The sequence below is a fragment of the Athene noctua genome, chromosome 1 (assembly GCF_965140245.1).
Source record: "Athene noctua chromosome 1, bAthNoc1.hap1.1, whole genome shotgun sequence".
Lineage (NCBI taxonomy): Eukaryota > Metazoa > Chordata > Aves > Strigiformes > Strigidae > Athene > Athene noctua.
In genome coordinates, this window is record NC_134037.1 from 190,913,626 (window position 1) to 190,933,688 (window position 20,063).

The window sequence follows — 20,063 nt, forward strand, 5'->3', positions numbered from 1 at the left end:
ATTGCTTTTCTAACACCACCTCTGCAATTGAGCTGTGTCAGCATTACAATATACTGTGATTCACACAAGACTGTTTTTGAAAAGAAAAATTGTAACAGGAGAAGAACTTGTTGAAATTTTGGGTGTAAGCAATATTCATCATTCAAAATCAGGGGAAAAAAAAGGCAGGGAGGGGTTAACCTAATTCTGTTTAATGGAGGAACAATACAATTTCCAAACTAGAACAGGTATGTATCACTGCCCAGTAAAGGTAGGAGTGAAATCATCTTGGAAGTGTGGATGAATGGGAAGGATATAGGTTGGAAGAGAGATATATTAGAGAAAAAGATGAGATGTAGCAGGGCTGTTACCACTGAAAGTGAGAAAGGAGCAGAAAGCCATGCACAGAGACAGAAGATCTTGTTTCATTGTCCTGAGGAGGCATGAGGAAAGAGGGTTAGGATAATGATTGCAAGAGGCTTGGATTTTTGAACATGGAAGCTGCCTTCTTTGTTTGGTTATTCTTCTCCTTATGTGAATAATATTTATTCAGTAATAAAAATGGCTAGTAGAAAGTGACATTGTGATTATTTAGAAATACTAGTGTATGTGGGAAGGTGGAGAATCCTCTCATGTCCTTACTGACCTGTTTTCCCCCTGTAGAAAGCAGTGGTGTGGCATAATAATATGTATTGACCGATTTGAACTGATGGCATTCTTTGTCTCTGAGGCCAGAAATAATGGGCCTCATCATGAGCTTTTAATTGTATAAAACTGAAATTCTGCCCAACAGTTAAGTTCAGAGAGTATTAAAATAATAAAGGGTAAGTGTAGAAGTGTCTCACTTTCTTTGGGAAAGCCTTAATCATTGACCTAAGTCAGGAAATTCTTTGAGACTTGTTTTAAGCCCAGAGTGAACTGGATTTTGCATTTTGTGGGTAATAATACACAGAGGCTTCTAAATGCAGTGGGAGGGCTCAACACAAATGGCCCTTGAAAAAAATTACAAACAAAAAAGGCATTGTCTTGCAGTGAACAGTTAGGCACTGCTCTTACAGAGATGGTTTTGTGTCCCATTCACATGCATAACAATTATTGATATTCACTAATGAGAGAAAAAAACACCCCACGTTCCATCGCTGTTATAACTAGAATGGATTCCCTAGAGCTCACACATTTAAAATAACTATTAATTAGTAAAGATTTCATGCTTATACCTAGAAGGACTACAGTTAGGACTAGATACTATTTTTATGTAAAGATATACTTGTTTATTTTTGTTCCTTTTTGATTAAAAAAAAAGTTCATTCTCACCATTTGTTTGTTGGCTCTTAAGGTTTTGGATTTAGTTATTTGAGAATGCAATTGTCTCAATTTTTGAGACTGATCTTGTCAATACTTATGATCCCATTGTCACAGATGAAATAAAAAGAAATATGGTGCTGCCCAGATTGTCCAAAGATACTTCTCTTCCTTCTGTCTGTTCTGCTTTAGATTACTGTGATAGTGCCTGTTCTTCCCCATCTCCTTAGGTCTGCCTGACTGTGCTACGATCTGGTACTCCATTGAGGTGAGGGGAAGGCACCATTCATGCCATCAACTCTACATTCTTCAGCCTTTTGTGATTGACAGAGAACCCATGTGCACCACCATCCTTCTCTTCCTCTACATCCTGCAGCTCTACAGCGCTACTTGTCTTGTAGAAGCTAGTATGGGTTTGCTGCCACATTCACAACAAAAGAGAGGTCTCCTGCCTAGAGTGACACTGTACTGTTTGTAGCAGTTCTACGAGGTAGACCAGAAAATGTGACCCCTTGGTTTTAGCAGTCCTTTCATTCTGATGTATGTACTTTTTGCTTTAATCTACAACAACAGTGATTCAACCATATGTCTACAAGTGGATACATGTAAATGTCTGACTGTGTCTGTCCACAGGAATTAGATTTTTCCATGTCCAGCCATTTCTCTGAGGAAGGAAGAAGGATGTGCAAGGGATTTGGCAGGCTTGCAGTGAAAGCAGAGAGCTGGTTATTTCCACCTCCCTAGCGGTCTGCCCTGCAGCTCCTGAGGATGTTGGCGCCTCTAAGGCAAGGCCATCAGACCCACTTAATGATTTTCTTGGGTGTAAAGTAGGTTACTTTAGCAACCTGGGGCACAAAGTGTGATGGCTGGAGAACTGATCGCAAGATCATATAACCCTGCTTTAAGATGGAAATATGTGTCAGAAGAGTGGAGCACAAGGCTTGGAATGGTAACACTTCAATAGTTTGGCTTGAATTCGCCTTCCGAAGTCTGTCAGACCAGTATATCACCTTTATTACCTTGGTCAGTCTGAAGTGAAACACATGCCATTGCTACTTAAATAACATCAGAATAACAGTTATTGATGGACTTAATACTGAAAATACTGTGTACAGAGACAAACTTCAGGTTCCAGAGTCTTTGAATTTTCTAATTGTTTGTAAAAATAAAATTATTTTTAATAATGTTATCAGAGCACTTATTCATGTTGTTCTACCAGACATACCTTTCTCTCTGGAAAATTTGGTGGGTATATATTTTTATAAATGAGAATGCCATTTGAGATTGCACCATGCTATTACAGTGCATTTCAAATGCAAATAAAAATTATTCATCAGAAGTGAAATCTAAATCTGGAAATACAAAATAATCCACAAATTCTTCAGAAGTATATCTAGCTTTGAATTTCCATGGTTACTGCACCCAAATATGTTTTGATTTTTGTTGAAGTTAGAGCGTACCTGCTAATTGGGTCAGTGACTCAAGTCTAACAAGTTAGCTAGTTATGCACTCTTCAAATTATTCACATCAAAAGTGCCAGTAAGAGGCCTTTGCCATTTATTATTTAATAAAAGTAAGAAAACTCTGAAATAAATGCAGATTGCCTAAAGACATTCCTCTTGGAGAGCCAAACAAAAGCTGGCAGTGAATGTTGCCTATGCAAAGTATCTCATTTAGATCTGACTTGCAAATGACATAAGCAAGCAGTAGGCACAATCAGTGGGTACTGTGGTTTCAACCAAGTTTTACTAATTCCTTCTGGTTTGGGCTCCATACATTACAAAGTGGTTTTTACTCCTACTCGGAATAAGACAATATCATAGAATCACGAATGGTTTGGGTTGGAAGGGACCATAAAGATCATCTGTTTCCAACCCGCCTGCCATGGGCAGGGACACCTTCCACTAGATCTGGTTGCTCAAAGCCTTGTCCAACCTGGCCTTGAACACTTCCAGGGAGGGGGCATTATGACGGTTTTCATGGAATCACGGAGTTGTGGAATGGTTTGGGTTGGAAAGGACCTTTAAAGATCATCTAATCCAACCCTCTGGCCATGGGCAGGGACATCTTTCACTAGATCAGGTTGCCCAAAGCCCCATCCAACCTGGCCTGGAACAGTTCCCATGATGAGACATCCACAGCTTCTCTGGGCAACCTGTTCCAGTGTTACTTTCTTTTATTTCCAGTCTAGTAGGCAAGAAGAGACTAAAATATCTCCCATCCTGGTGTGCTAGCTCATGCTCAGCCATGGACCAGTCAGCATAGACACAACATGATATTTGTGACAAAACTTCCAGTCCCCTTATGTTAAACTTAAAGCTTTTGACATGTAGGCATTTGGGCAAATTTTTCAAAGGAAATGACTTTTGGTTTTAAAGGTTCGTATTTTAAAGTTTTAGGAATTAATGTGAAGAAATTGGGTATTTCTATTTTTTTTTTTTTAAATATAAATTTTCAGGCATTCCGGAAATTCTGTACAGTAATTTACTTAAAGTGACCACTGTATATTGGTCCCAAAGGGGTCTGTGGCAAGCAACAGGCTAAGCAGTTAGGTCACGGTTGCACTTGTTACTCTGAAAACGAACCCAGGAGAATCAAATTCACTATGCTTTATTACAATGCTTCTTAAAGAATAGTAACTAAATGTTGTGTACTTTTGCCTAAATGCCAGCAAATGGCCTCAGTTCTGTTAAGAATTTCATTGACATTCAGTTCATGGCTTCACGTTGGCCAAAGCCAATCATGGTCCCATCTGCCAAGCCTTGCTCCTACTTTCCTAATTCCTCTGCTGCCAGGGAACTGGAATCTAAGTATTGTGAGAAACTTTACTTTCAGTTAATTCGGATTTCAAGCTCCTGATATATTTCATCGTCCCCAACAAACTTATGCTGAACCATGACTATTTGCCGCCGTGCAGTTTCTCACTTGGGTGATCACGTTTGCCTCCAGACTGCCGTTGATGCCTGCCCTTAGCGAGTTCCTCTCTCTTCTCTGGCATCCTTCTTCCCTTGCGTGTAGCGGCATCATTTTCCCGTTCTGAGCCTCGACTCTTTCAGGCTGTTTCTGCCATTTTGTTTGCCTCTGAGCTACTCAGTATTGACCCTTCCGCTCCGAAATGTTTAACAGCTTCTATTTTTGGAAAAAAACTTAACAGTACAGTTTGCGGATGGTCCCTAAAGTGACTTCTAAAAAACCCCTAAACCCTCATTTTTAAAACATCTCTGCATCCTACCTAAAAGCAGACTCTGTTGTTTGTTATTACCGGCCTGACGCCAGCTGTGCCCGCCCCCCAGGCCACCCGGCCCGGCCCGGCCCCCCCGCGCCGCTCCCCTCCCCTCTCGGCTGCGGCCCGCGCCGGGACAGGATGTCCCGCCTCCCCCTCCTCCTCTGATTGGCCGGGAGCTTTGCTGGCGTAGTGGGGCTGAGCCGCGAATTGGCCGAGCTTCCCCCGTCTCCAGTACCGAGGGAAGGGGGGAGGGAGGGACCGGCGAGCCGCTCTGCCGGGGGAGAGGGAGGGAGGGAGGGGGGGGCGGCGGCGGCGGGCGGGAGGGAGGGAGAGGGAAGGAGGGACGAGGATTACGAGGGGCTGAGCGGGCGCCGGTAGAACGAGGCGAAGCAAGGGGCGAGGAGCCGCCGCCGCGGCCGGCCGGTGAGTGCGAGGGAGCCTGGCGCGCGCCCCGACGCCCCCATCTGTCTCGGCGCGGGGGGGGGCGCTCCCGCCCTCCGTCCTTCCCCCCCCGGTAGAGCTGACCGCAGTGCGAGGGGCTGGGCGTGAGCGCGCTCAGCCTCGGCCTGGCGGCGTGGGGGAAGGGACACCCCCCCCCACGGCCGGGGAGCCCCGCGGGAGGGGCGGGGCGGTGCAGCCCCCGCGCCGTGCGCGGCGACCCCTGACCGGGCGGGGCCCTTCACACCCCCCCCCGGGCCCTGGCAGCCGCCCGCGGTGCCGGCGGACCCCGCCTCGCCGCCCTCTCCTCAGGGCTGGCCCGGGTGGGTGCAATCCGCGGCGGGTGACCGTAATGGGCGGTGACAGCGGGCCGTGAGGGCCGGGGGGGATGCGCCTGGGGGAGGGGGTCGTGCGGCGAGGGGGAGCATCCCGGCCTCGGCTGCTGCCGGAGGAGGAGGGGGTGCGGGTGACCCTGATAATCACGTTATGTTGGCCTGCGGCTTGCGTAATCTGCGATCAATTATTTATTTCATGCACCACTTATGGGTCCGAGGGGCAGCGTTAGGCCTCTGATGTAGCTCAGTGCAGTGGAAGGGAGGCCTCCTTCCACCGGTGTTACGGGGAAGGGAAGTGGGGGTTCAAATAGCGTTCTTAATGCGTGTGCCTCTCCCTGGGCAATTCCAGGGGATGTGAACGAGGGAGACCTTATTCGTGATAAATTTTTAAAGATCCAGGGGAAGCCATGCTAGTCTGAACAAAAATAACCTTGCGTGGTTTATTTCATGTGCTAGATTGTTATTTTTCTCATTCTGTGGCAGGTTGGGCTGCTCAGCCAGTCTGGAGAGAAGGCTGGAGGAGGAAACATGTCTTCTGAATCTTTTTGTCTGGCTGCTCAAGCTAGATTTGACTCCAAATGGTTGAAGACAGACTTACAGGTAAGGAGTTAGATAGTTGTATTGCGTTGTGACCTTTCAGGTGCAGATCAAGGATGCTTTCAGTTTAAATAGCTGACAGACAGAAGACTGCAGCATTGCTCTTGAGACAGATGTATAGGGTTTTTTTACCTATGCTGATTTAATACTGATTTCGAAGAAACACTAACTTATGTTGATCTGCAAATAGATCTGTATAGTCAGTTCAGTCCCTTCTGCGTAGAAACGAGCTGGACTCATCAGACAGGAGACTGTCAAACACGTTGCTGAGTATGTAGCGTTACTGCTAGACCTAGAAACTCTTCATTTAGGTTGTTGCTAAACTTCTTGCCTGCATATGATGCATATACAGCTTTAATGCATAAGAGAATTGAAAAGTGATGGAAATCTAATCTATTTTAAAGAATTCAGATTGACTTCTACTGTAGTTGGTTGTATAACAGGTATAGACTTAAATTTTGTCATTTTTGAAGGGAGTTAATTTTTTTTGTCAAAGATATGTGGTTGAAATGGAACTAGTCTTTGTTGAAACGTGCCGGTGTTTGGTGAAAGTTTTTTTTTGTCGTAAAAGATGATCTGTTCATTTATCAAAGTCGTGTGATATGGGGATGAGAATACCATCATGTTTTCCCAATTCTGGTTTGAAAATTAAATGGAAAATACAGAGAAGTAGAGTGGTTTGGGTCAGTTATGTTTGTTTCAGATTAAATGGGTGACTAGAGTAAGTCCTTATCGGTCGTCTTCATTCCCCCTGATGTTGCAAATAGATACCTTATTTTGAATAACCTTTCTGAGTTCCTGCTCAAAAGTCCAAAATTCCTGTTGGGATGGACCAGCCAATGTTGTTTTTTTTGTTACAGATTAATAATAATTATAAAAAATTTAAGAAGTTGTATCCTGAGTGACTTTACCCAAAATGCTGATAGTCTGAATGGTTGAGTTCAGCTGTTCCTGTGGTTAGACAAGAGTTTTTCCCCATGCAGTTGTGATTCAAAAGCAGCCTTTCTCTGATATTTTACATCAAACAAGCTAAATTGGAATCAGAAGTGACAGATACAGCCTTGGAGGTTACATTATTTAGTAGGTCTTGTATGTAAATAATAAAAAATGACAGGGCTTGCTCTTGGTTTGGCTAGATTAGGTCTATTTTTATTCTTATCTAATCTTTTATTCTTACCAAAGTAAAAATTTTGATCCAAAGTTAGGTGTTTTGGCTAATGTGTAAATAAATGTACTAGAACACAATTTGAAGATAAGCATATTAATAAATGCAGAAATTTGTGTTCTATGGAGGTGGACTTCTGGATTACAAATATGTTGCCTCAGTGACTGTAGAATAGAGGAAAACTTTAGCTGAAGAAGTGGCAATCTTTGTAACAGCTGATGACTATGCATTGCCTAATTTTCTTCTGTATTCTATGGGGTAAAAAATGTGACTGTTCATGTGATTTGTCAGATTTTTTTTTTCTCTCATTTGTAGTGCCTTTTTTTATTACTTCCCTTTTTTGTTTATGTAAACTTTTGAGGAGAATTTCACTTGCCATCCAACTTCAACGATTATTTTCAGCTGAGTGTGTAGAATGCAATGAAATACTTGTCTTTTATGAGACTGTTGTGTAGTTAATGTGTTGTAATAATTCCTTTTAATAATAAAAATCTTAATTTGTAACAAATTTCTGTGAATAAGCCCTCTTACTTATGAGTAATAACAAGTTAGACTCTAATTGTCAGGGTACTCCTTTTGTTTTCTTCCAGTCATACTGTAGTCAAAATAATGAGATTAATGAAATAAGAGAGCAGTAATCATTTGTGATCTGCTGGACACAAACATCACTTCTCTGGAATCGGAAGATTAGCCAGGCCTCCTGGGTATAATATAATTTTCTTATTAGGTTAACTGTTTTTGGTATTATGCAGGTCCTCATCACAGAACTCTATCTGGATATATGTGTACAGTATTTAAAAAAAAGAGATTAAATGGCAGATGTCTTCTGTCAAATAAAGGGGATTTTGGGCTCTAGAGAATTTTTCTATGGCATGATTGACTGTTTTAGCTACTAGTTGAGTAGCATGACCTGTTTGCATGTGGAATTTCTTTGTAGGTATAAATCCTGTCCCTTAATCCTTCTAGTCTTCTAGGTGTACTGAATATGCTGATTTCCTATTACGTATGTTTTTATGGGCTAACTGTAGAAGAGCTTTGTTGATGTTCAAGAGACTGTCAGCAGGAATTGAAAAGATGAGCATAGTACCTAGAAGAGGTTTGAAGAAAGACACAGTAGTTTATGTGAATTAATCAACCTGACTAAAAGCTATTGTTGGAATTAGACTCTGACAATCTGGACTCTGCAGACAGATTTTTTTTTTTTTAACTTTTCACTGTACAGCAGTCCAAGAATAGGTAGGTGAAACTCCTTGGAGAAATAGAATTATACTGGGGAATTCTTACCCTAGGAGACATACAGAGATTGATTAGTCTTTAAAACTAGCTCTTTTTTTTTGGCTTGTTTTAAATGAAGTTCTTTGCTGCTGCAAAATTTGGGGAATGTAGCTAGAATTAGAAGTGAAATGTTTCATTTGGTGGGGTAATAGTCTCCCAAGTCTGACTTACTGTTTTTTTTCCCTTTGGTCACTGTTGCCAGAGTTTGCTCTTTAGATTTGATGGCTGTGGCAGTTATGTATTAAGCCAGTGAAATATCTCTGAAAATCATCAAATTATTTTTGCTTTAGCTCAAGACGTTGCATTAATAATGTAATACATGATATTATAATGCTATGTACATTAATAAGTCTATAATATAGTGGTATTAATATAATAAGAAAAGAATGACATGTGGATTTTAGCATGGATTGTGTTTAATCACATGTGTTTGTCACTGTTCCAGGCATCCAGGCCAAATTTATATGTTCTTACACAATTTTGGGATGTTACTGTTAAGGTGATGTAGCATATTATTACTGTTCTTAAGAGAATATCAAAGACACAAGTGCTTTTGTAATAGCAGCCTCTAGCCTGCAGGATTAAGTGGTGTGAAATGTTAATGGAACTTATATCTTCACAATATATCTTTTGCTTATGTGAATTTATCTGAAACTAATAAATCTTATTATAGGAAGCCAAAATGCTCTACAAAGACCCAATGCATTCTATAACTATTGTATATCTTTCTCCTAACTTTGTAATTATTGACCTATTATTGCATGATTTACAGCTGCTAACATAATTTTGAACTGATTAAAAACATTTGTTTTATTAAAAATTTCCTGGTTGAGTAAAATTAAGTTACTCTGTTTTCTGAAAAGATAGAAATTGTTGTAACAGATGAAAAATTAGGATAGCTCAGCTCAATATGAGGTAACATCAGTAGTACAATATGTAATACGGTCTCATATTACATATATCAGTAATGTGTATAATCGTGAATAAAATAACCCTATGAAGTTATAGAACTGGTGGATTTAAGTACAGATCACTTTTTCATGGGTCATGTTTGACATAGTTGCTAGAAAGGTTAGCCTGTCACTTAAATTTCCAATTTACTTTTTTAGATTTGAATTAATTTAAATACATCTACCTGTTCATGTCTATTACTAGCAGAAGCCATCACATTTATAGCAAAATCTCTGTGTAATGGTTGACTGTGTTCTAATGGCAGGCAGACATCCTTCTTTTTTAAAAAATGAAAGTATAAAAAAATATAGAAATGGAGGGGAAGATTAAAATTGTTCACTTAAACCTAGATACCCAGTTTGCTGAATCAAACTGTGCTTAAAATAATTATGATGAAGTAGATATACTGTACTACTAATTTAGAACCTTATACAGAGAACTCTGAGTGATGGCTGAAGAACGGATTATTAGAATTGCTGTCAACTAATGGGGTGCATGTGTGTGTTTGGTGTTTAATTTGTCTGCTTCATCTGGGTCCTGTGGAGAACTATTCTGCTTAATAGCAAGGGCTACAGGTGAAAAACTTTTTCATTTTCTTATAGCATGGAAAAAAAACTTCAGGCAACAGTCAAGGTGCAAGAGCTGTCTGCCAAGAGGAATATGATCCTTTTTTATCCGTTTTCACTGAGTTCATGGTTGGCAAGGCTATTTCTGTCATCTTCTTGTGCCAGAGATGAGTGAGCTTTTTAGAATGAAACAGCCACCTGTAAGAGTCGCATTGGTCTGAAACCTTTTTACTTTCCTTTCAAAGTTACGTTTCGCATTTTGATTTTTATGGAAATCCAGCTCTTATAGCATCAAGTTCATTGTCTTTGCTTGTAGGAAAATATAAATAAATGATGTCTTGTTAAAAAGTAAGTTAGTGAAAGTTGCTTTCTCTATTTTTTTTATTTTTCTGTTAATTTTCTTTTTACCTTTGGTTTTCTGATCAAAAAATGAAGGGCTTATGTGGAAGTTCTTAAACTTCAAATGACAACTCCTATATTTTTAAAGGAAGTGAAGTTTGCAATATGGATTTTCTTTCTTTATTTAAAAAGTGAAGTAATGCTGTCCCTCCAAGGTAAGTGATTTCCAGAGGATGGATTGAGGACCATATGTGGAGTGATAGGTCAGAGAAATGAAATTTAATGTTTGTGCAAATACTTGGGCTCAAACAGAACTACTGTTCTGCAAATGGAGGAAGTTAGAGAAGATCTCTTCTAAGTTTTAGGGAATTGCATAATTTTCCTTTGCATATGATCAGTAACTGTTAATAAACTCTGTCAACAAATAGAAGACTAGGAGACTGTTATTATGGGGATATTTCTAGTTTAACCCCAAAATCTGTTGAAGTTTTGTGTCTTTGTTATCAGAACTTTAGAGCTGTATGTTTAGATCTAATGATGTTTCCTTGTGATTTGCATAGGTGTGATAAGCAGCTGTGGTTTCAGGGCACTGTGGAAAGCTTTCAGCAGCTGTGGCTTCAGCAGGGAAGGAAGGAAGCTAGGACAAAATACTGAAGGAGACAACAATGAAAAAGGAAACACAAATTGAATGGATTCAAAAAAGCGAAAACAACAGAGAGACTTGGGAAAGGATTTATTGTTCTTTGATTTTCTTTACCATTATTGGGCTGAAAAAGTTTGTTTGTTTTAAATCTATTTCTAAAGAAAAATGCTTTTTAATATAGTCTTTAAGATACAGTCAATGGCTAATGCAGAAGTATTTGAACGGAAGAACAGATTCTTTCCCCCTCCCCCTCTCCTGGCAATTCTGAGGCGAAGATTATTTAAGTAGCTTATATTTTAAATCCATATTGACATTTTGTGATTATGAATTCACTTTCTTGAATTTCCAGTGCAGTTATATAATCAGGAATCCTACCTGAATCAATCCTTGTTCTTTTGTGTAATTTTCTTTTCCTGGCTTCATTTTTCTTGAGCTCAGGTTAACTTTTGCAGAGGCTTCTATGCCTTCTGCAGGAAAGTTTATGAAACAACATCAGCGACATGATCTGCTGTACAACATGGAGTAAGGTTTGTCTGACTTTAACAGTTGAGTTTAGAACAAAATCACAGCTGCTGATTATCCTTAAAATAATTCTTACTAGAAGCAAAATTGTAGTGGTGCGTTGAGGATTCTCAGAAGCTTCTCCAGTTAGGTGCAAGAGTTAATTTTCTTGAAACATAAGGAAATGTTAATGCCTTTGCTTTATTCTCTAGAGTTGATGGGAATAGACAGGAATTTCACTGCAAGCCCTGCTGGAGGATGGCAAGAGCATATCCCTTTGACTTAATTAAATGCAGTACCAGACAGAATAAATTACAGTTTAACTGCAGAGATAAGATTAGCAAAAGATTAGAGTGGGGGCTGCCCAGTTTACAGTACAGTAGAAGTTCACTTTGAAGTCTGCTCAGGCCCTTGTTTTTTTTTTTGGCTGGGGATAAGTGAACAGGGTTGAGACTTAGATCTGTGTGGGAAGTATGAATTTGGTGAGATACATGTCACAAGCACAGAGATCAATACATGGTCTGGGGATGAGAACGTGTGACATGGTGGCAGTGGGTTTGTGAAGGTGAGGTGCATAGAAGAGGATATATGGCTGAGGTCTTTTCTGACAGGAGGTCAGGAGATGCCGTGGGAACAGCAAGGGAGAGTTTGGGCACAGTGAAATGAGTAGAACAATTAAGAAAACAAGCCAAGGTTGTAAGGCAGTGGATAGTGGTGATGGTGCTGCTGTTGCCTTGGTCTTGGGAAGGCAATGTGTAGGTGGTGGAGCAAGCAGGGACTTGGGGCCCTTGTGGAGTTTTTATAGAGTGTACAGCTCTGGCACCGTTAATTGCAAATGTTCAGTGAAAACTTAATTATTCTTCATTTGTTAGTTTACTGAGTTTGTCAAGTTCATACCTTTAAACATTCACAAGTTAAGTTATTAAATTATTAGAGGAAAAGATGTCCACATAAGCAATGTAGTGAGAGAGTCTTAGGCTTAACAAAACACAGGTAGGTACTGTTGTAACTCCAGTATGTCAGAAACAATGAAGACACCAAATGTGTTTTTCTTTTACACTGCACCATTGATTGCCTTGTGAACTTTTTTAAAGAATTGTGTGGAAGAGGAGCCATATTTTTTGGAAAATAGAAACCAAATAGAGATGTTTTTCCAATTTGTTTTGAACAAAGTTATAGTTCTTCTGTTTCAGCACTTGGATGTGTTGATGGACTCCTTGCAGATGACTGAATGCAGGAAGTATTGGTGGGAGCAAAAGAAGAAAGTAATATGTGTTTCTGCTGGCTAAGAAAGCCTTAAAACACTGTAAAAAGAAAAGCAAGGTTGTGTAATCAAAGCAGATATTCGACTGTTCTACCATATGGTTGACTTACTGTTATCTTCAGCTGCTAGTTCCACAGAATCACAAATTGCTGAGTTTGGAAAGGACCTCTGGAGGTCATCTGGTCCAACCCCTCTGCTCAAGCAGAGCCACTTAGAGCCAGCTGCCCACGACCGTGTCTGAATTCTGAATGGCTTTTGAATATCTCCAAGGCTGAAGACTTCACAACCTACCTGGGCAGCCTGTGCCAGTGCCCAGTCACCCTCACAGTGAAAAAGTGTTTCCTGATGTTTGGAGGGAAGCTCCTGTGTTTCAGTTTGTGCCCACCGCCTCTGGTCTTGCCTGTCCTCTGGGCACGACTGAGCAAAGCCTGGCTCCATCCTCTTTGCACCCTCCCTTCAAGTGTGCAAAAATATACATTGAGATGCCCCTCGAGCTTTCTTTTCTCCAGGTGGAACAGTGCCAGCTCTCTCAGCCTTTCCTCTTAGGAGTGATGTTCCAGTCCCTTAATGATCTTTGTGGCCCTTCACTGGACTCTCTCCAGTATGTCCATATCTCTCTTGTACTGAGGAGCCCAGCACGGGACCAAGCACTCCAGCCTCATCAGTGCTGAGGGGAACGATCACCTCCCATGACCTGCTAGCAACACTCCTCCTGATGCAGCCCAGGACACCCATTAACCTTCTTCATGGCAAGGGTACATTGGTGGCTCATGTTCACCTTGGTGCCCACCAGGACTCCCCGCTACTTTTTTTGCCAAGCTGCTTTCTAGCTGGGCAGCCCCCAGCACATAACTGGTGCCTGGGGTTGTTCCTCCCCAGGTGCAGGACTTTGCTCTTCCACATGTTGAACTTCATGAAGTGCCTGTCAGGCCACTTCTTGAGCCTGTTGTGGTCCCTCTGGATGGCAGCATGACCCTCTGGTATATTAACCACCCCTCCCCTTTTTTTCTGTTGGTTAAGTGAAATAGTTCTCTTACAGGAGTTGTGAAACTTCTGTTATGGTTATAGAATTTTGGGATCATGAAAATAACATTGCTTGAATAATTTATCACTTAAAACCTCAGACTTTTCCTTCACTTTTGGCTACTGTAGTGTCAATTCACTGTTTAATATGTCTGCTGAACATCAAATAAATTAATAATGAACTTATTACATTTAGAATTGAGTTGCCCTCAGTTATGACAGATGAATTGGTTGTAAATACTGTTTCTTAATTGTCCTTTCAGTTGGTTCTTTTGATTATTGCTACCAAAAAATTCAGTGTTCCTTTATTTTCAAACATGTCTCCTTCTTCCTCTCTCCCAACACATATACCACTGTCAAAATGTTAACTACTGCCTGAATAAAAGCAAAATTGTTTAACTGAAGGTTGCTTATGGTGTAAGCTTCCACATGAGGTATTCAGAGAAGGAGAGGAAGCTCTCTCTGGACTATAATCTTGGTGGTTGCTCTATCTTCATGCAACATACGAAGAAAATGGCTTTGATAAGAATTTGAACACCAAAGCCAAGGCAAAAGAAATTTTGTTTACTTTTTCAGTTTTTAGTTGCTTGAAAGACTTGGGTAAATTTTATGCCATGTGAAAGGATTAGAGGTTAAAATGGAGCAAACAATTCTTAATTCTACTTTACATCAGTGCTTACAAAAGTTTTCTGAAATAAAACAATGCTGGGTTATGAAGAACCCTGAATTTAAAGCCTGTAGGCATTTAGATTGTAAGCTTAAGGACTGTGAGAATCATTTTCCATACCAAGGTGATCTGAGAATGTAAAATAAAGTGTATGAAAAGACAGTTCATCACACAAAAATCTGAACTTTGTGAAAACCATAATTTATTATGCAACCCATCTGGAGGGTTGCCTCACTATTTTTTCAAGCTTGTATTTTAGCATAGGTTAGCATAGTTTAACATTTGACAGGTGAGTGTGTTTAAAAAAAATAAATTATCACATATGAGCCAAAAATGGTGTTTACCTATTTTTGCCAGAAAAAAGTTGTGAAAAATAAATTCCTTAAGTGTCCCACTAAAGTATATGACCACATCTGATGAAGGAGGAAGTGAATGGCATTTATTTAAAAAATATTTATATACTGAGAATGATGCAAGAAATTGAGTCAGTGGTGAATGGTTGAAATTTTTTTTTGCATTGTTGCAATGCAGCTTTACTTCACACTATTCCAATTTCAAAAAAAGGCAAATGTAAAGTTTTTAGCAAAAGACAGACTCTTTGCAGAAGCTTTTTGTGCTGTGTAGCTCTGAAGAACAGGGACTGTACTTTTCAGTAAAGCATGGTCACAGTGTAATTCTGGTGCTGCACAACAGATAAATTGCAGATGAGTTGGATAATGTCTATCTCGTACTGCATGATTGTTTTCCCTCTTATTCCCTTGAGATCAGGAAATAGCAAGCAACAAATATGTACAACATGTCAGCTTTTATTTTATGCTGAAAGAAAAATGGCTGCAATCATTAATATGCAATATGAAGTCAAGAAACTGCTATGGTAATTTAATGTGTTACAGTGGTGTCAAAACATGCAGTTTATCTTTAATTCTTCATATTAACTGAGATTAGCTAGATCAGAGAATGCCTTCCCTGCTGGTGGTTGTAACTCTTAAAACCTGTAATCCTTAATCATTAAAATATCTGTAGGAAATAGATCAATATAAAGTGTAAGTGGACTTTGGTGTATAATGGTAAATATTTTACAACAGTTTACATTTTTGTATTGCATCTCAGTTAAAACACTTTGGATTTGAATAATAGTTACATAACCCAAAGATGCTTCTGAATAAACCTTCAGCAGGTTTTTGGTGTTTTTTTTTTTTTTTTTTTAAAAATGTCTCCACTACATCACTTCGGTATCCTAAAGGTATTCTGTTTTCTCAATTTCATGTGCTCCCCTCCTCCCTTATGCTGTATTGTGGCAAATTGTAGCCTGGTTGTTACAGTATTTGCTTGGGATGTTGGCATCTGTTTTGCAGCATTTTATAAAGCAGAGAACAATATTGGTAGAAGGCAAGTGATCCTGGTCATTAGGATTCTTCAAGGTAGATCCAAATTCATAAATCATTAGGAGACTTGTGTTATAGCTGTCACTTTCATGAGCACTTTCAGCTAGCAGAGTCCTGCCATTTGTTCTGTTATAGGTATTTGTCCTGTTGCGCACGCAGCATGTTGGGAACTGGCCTGGGCTGAGGTGGCCCCTCGCTCTTTTCCCAGGCGCAGCTGGTTCTAGTCTTGATTGGTCTCATAATCTGGTTCTGCATGTGAGAGGAGGTGTTGTAGCAGCTGAAGGAAGAGGGAGGGCTGTGAGAGATGCTCTATACATCAGGACCAGTTTGAACTGGTTAAATAGGTTTATGAATCTGTGCCTTGATGTCATGCGTTCTGGTTGAGTGCCCAGCTCTTCAGTTGATGATTTGGAGAGGGGGCTGTGTTGACTTTCTTCATGCTTCCCCATTTTGTGACTTTATGCAGTTTGAATTTGGATAGCTTTTCTTGATGACCCCACCCCCAATTATTACATAATATCACCTTGAATATGTGGACAGTTCTGAGGTGACCAAATCCATACTTTTGATGAGAGTTTTTTACCAAAAGAAAGTTCATTGCAGTATTTGAGCCTATCTAAAAGTTACTGTTTTGCACTTTTAGTTTGAAAATAGCATAGAGAATCAGAGATTCTTAAGACTATTTAAGTCCCTATCATATGCACACACACACACTGAATATACTAGTGAGGTGATACATGTGTTTTCTTCATCTGGGACAAAATAAAAAGTCTGATGTATTTGAATATATATTAAAATTTAGCTTGAGTTGGCTTGAGGGAAATTTTTTGTGTGTAACTATATAATGTATTATTTTTAACAGCTCGCTTTTACACGAGATGGACTGTGTGGCTTGTGGAATGAAATGGTAAAAGATGGGGAGATTGTATATCCGGGAACAGAGTTAACACAAAGCAGTGAACTACCTCCAAGAAAAGGTATGGATTTTTAAGTTATTTTTTTCTTTGTTCATTTTTTCTTTTGTTGCAGTAATGAAAATGGAATTCAAATTTCACACTGTCACAGAGATTTCATTTATCATCACCTGTCTATACAATTTGCAGGTGTTCATGTTTTGAATTAAATACAGTTGAAACTGATTTCTTAGAAGTGTACAGAAAGGTAGTGTCTAAGCCTTCAAATGAAGGTTTAAATCTGTTCCAGTCTTTTGAAAGTAAACTTCGTAACTAGGCATGTTATTATGAGAGAGCCTTGGCAGTGTCCTTTTGTTTGGTATGCTTGGTGAAAAAAAAGAAAAGCTGAAGCCTTTGTTCAAAGGAAGTGAGTTGAGGAATGGGTTAAAGCTGATACTGCTATTCTAATTTTGTTTACAATAAATTATGTAAAAGGTCAGCTAAAAAACTGTTCACAATCTGACTGAGAATGTAGTGCTTTTTTTTGTCTTCTAGTGTACTTGAGGGCTTTTCAAACACTGTGGGTTCTGCAAGTGGCAGAGCAGCACATCTGTTTAGAGAGTACTTTGGTGGAGGTGGATTTTGTTTCATGATGGGCTATGCCAAAATGGAGTGATTCTGCTCCTGCCTTTTTTCCTTCTGATTGTGATGCTCTTTTGACTCCTTATTGAACAGAAAATTAAACTGGTCAAAAAAGGAAAAGGTTTATGTTTCCTAACCTAGCTGAAGTGGGCTTACCAAATCGTGAGATAAGTTTTGCCAGTGATTTATGTGACTCCTAAATAAATGAGGCTCTGTCTAGGAGAGGGATGGAAATACTGCCTTTGGTAGCGGTGAACTATGATTTCAGCTTCTTTGACTTCCTGAACTGTACTGTTGGATAGACGTGGTATTTTAAACTAGTAATGCTCAATTACTTATGGAGAGAATTTTTTTTGTACTTATGATTTGCCTTCTTTAAAAATTGGGGGGAGGGGGGAGTCTTTTTGACTAGAGGAAGTTATTTCTACAGGAAAGAAGCTGTAATAAATAGTTTATGAGAGGAGAGTGAAATATATTATTTCTATCAAAAGCTTTTTAGGTTGTGAGTGGCTGCGTGCTGTAGTAAGGACTAGAACTATGCTTCTAACTGTTTCAGAGTTAGAAAATTATTTTTGTCCTCATTCTGTTTCTGCCCCTTTTGAATATTATTAACACTGGAGGAAAATACAGCTGTTCTTAACAGAAAGGCTACTACAACAGCTGCTTCTGAAATGAGTGGAGGTGGTGTAATATTTTTTTCTTAGGTTTGGTTTAGGAAAGGTGTCATAAACTTGATGTAGTGAAGGGAAGGGTAGTCCCTTAAATGAACCATGGGAAGTGCTTTCGCATTCATTCACTGACAGCTCATGATAGAGGTGTTGTCATGGTTGTGGTATAACGATTCAAGACACTACTCTCATGTAGCAAAAAGATAACTAACATCTATAATAAGACAATATATTAAAGTAAATACCTACTTTACAAATGAAATTGATGCAGTATCCTCTTTTTGTGCCAGATACGCATTGTTTTTAGAGTTGTACATGTGCTGGTCTTTGACCTAAAACTATTATTCCAATATCTTTTTAGCTAAGTAGCCACAGAGAATTGGGATTTTTGTTAGTTATGGTGCTGTAGTGCTTTCAGTGATTCTAAGAAAACTTATAGAAAGATATCGTAGTATAATTGGGTTTTGTTTTCAGGGGAACTATTGAAAAACCAACTAGGAAAATGAAAGCTGTCAGTTCTGATCCAAAACGTAGAGAGCAGTATAAAGTAAAAAACCAGAAGTGCTAAGCAAGTCAATCATCCACGACTGCTGTTCATCCATGTTTGGGATACCTACTCTGAATAATGGTGTGAAGTAGTTTTTTTTAAAATGATATATGTATGTATGTACATATGACTTTGAAAGATCAAAAAGGTATAAAGTTTTAAAGGCTGTAGGATACCATTATTTGCAAATACAGAAATTCTGACTGTTTACTGTAGAAATAAGGCATTTATTTTACCTTAAAATGTCAGTGATCCAAACTGTGATGAGGCTTTCAAAAGTTTTCTAGTATCTGTGGTGTGGTTTTTTGGTGGTGTGTGGTTGTTCTTTTCTTTGTTGTTGTTGAAGCACGACTGCCACTTCTTGTTTCAGGTACTGTGTTGTGGTGGGCTGACCTTAGCCAGTTGCCTACCCAGTTTCTCACTCACTGCCCCTCCTCAATAGGACAGAGGGAGAAAATAAAACAGAAAAGCTTGTGGGTCAAGATAAAGCCAGGGAGATCACTTACCAGTTACTGTCATAGGCAAAACAGACTTGATTTGGGGAAAATTAAATTTAATTTATTGCCATGGCAGATAGTGTTGGAGAGTCAGTAACAAAGATAAAAATTAAAACAGCAACTTCCCCTCACTCTTCCTTCTGGGGGGGTTAAGTGTAGGTGTTATATAGCACAGATCGTGTCTGTTCCTTTCCACAAGTGGAGTGCCTATGCTCTTCTACATAGGTACTCCTAAAACATCTATTTCTTGAAAAGCTACAGTAGTTTAGAAATTTAAATACATCTTTTTCAGGCTCTTAACTCTTAGAATTAATGTATGAATTCTCTTTCAGTTAAGTTAACCTTGATAAATGCCATTGTGCTGGCCTACAGGTTTGGTAAAATAAAACTGTTTTAAAGCTTACTAGACCTGAGTTTTGAGAAGGAAAAGCTAATCAAGGCTCTTTTTGGTCGGTGTTGATCAGATTGCATATTTGATTCTGTTCGGCAGTGGAACCAGAGAACTTGGTGGTCAGTTTGCACTTCTGAACTTGCATCTCAAATTGACTTTAATGAAAGTAGTTTTTAAAGAGTATTTCAGTCTGTTTAGTTGGTAGTTATTTTTTTTGCATAAATGATCTACAAATGTAATTCAAGAGGAAAAGAGCATACAAGTAATGAGATTTATATAAACCCCAGTGCTTTTATATTAAAAGCAATGTATCTTAATCTCAGTATTCAGATTTTGCTGCTGAATTGACTAATTTGGAGATAAATAAGAGAGGTTGCTGTAAGCAGTCCTTTTTATTCAGTCTGTTTGTTTTAAGAAGTTTTGATTTATGCCCATCCATTGTAACTCCTTTTCTTCAGTAGTGCTATAGCTCTCTGTTAATGCTGACTAGGCTGCTTAGAGGAGGCACTTAATTCATTCAGCAGTGATAATAGGCTGGAAGAACATGCTATTGATAGCAAAAAGCATTTCTCTTCTCTCTAGGAAGAATATGCAAGTAGTGTTTTTTTTCCCCTGTTAGCAAGAACATTTGGTTAGGAATAACCTCTTTTTTTTTTTTTTCTTCAAGGCACTTTCAGAAAAACATGTTTGATAAATGCATTCAGCAGAATGTGTTTGCATGTTTCCAAGTATCATCTGAGGACACAGCTGTGACAGTAGTGATGTCCAA

At 39.3% G+C, this 20,063-nt stretch overlaps 1 protein-coding gene across 4 annotated transcripts in view; it reads left to right on the top strand.

Moving 5' to 3' along the window:
* The first annotated feature begins 4,835 nt into the window (after positions 1 to 4,835).
* HERC2 (HECT and RLD domain containing E3 ubiquitin protein ligase 2) overlaps positions 4,836 to 20,063 on the top strand; it is a 111,648-nt gene continuing 96,420 nt past the window's right edge. For 3 of the 4 annotated variants that reach the window (XM_074908263.1, XM_074908290.1, XM_074908281.1), the window contains exons 1-3: positions 4,836 to 4,930; positions 5,764 to 5,880; positions 16,519 to 16,633. In XM_074908263.1, coding sequence (XP_074764364.1) covers positions 5,809 to 5,880; positions 16,519 to 16,633 — 187 coding nt within the window. In that variant the 5' untranslated portion in view covers positions 4,836 to 4,930; positions 5,764 to 5,808. Of the gene's footprint in view, positions 4,931 to 5,157; positions 5,269 to 5,763; positions 5,881 to 16,518; positions 16,634 to 20,063 lie in introns of those variants that run through there. The other variant, XM_074908271.1, reaches the window with a different exon arrangement.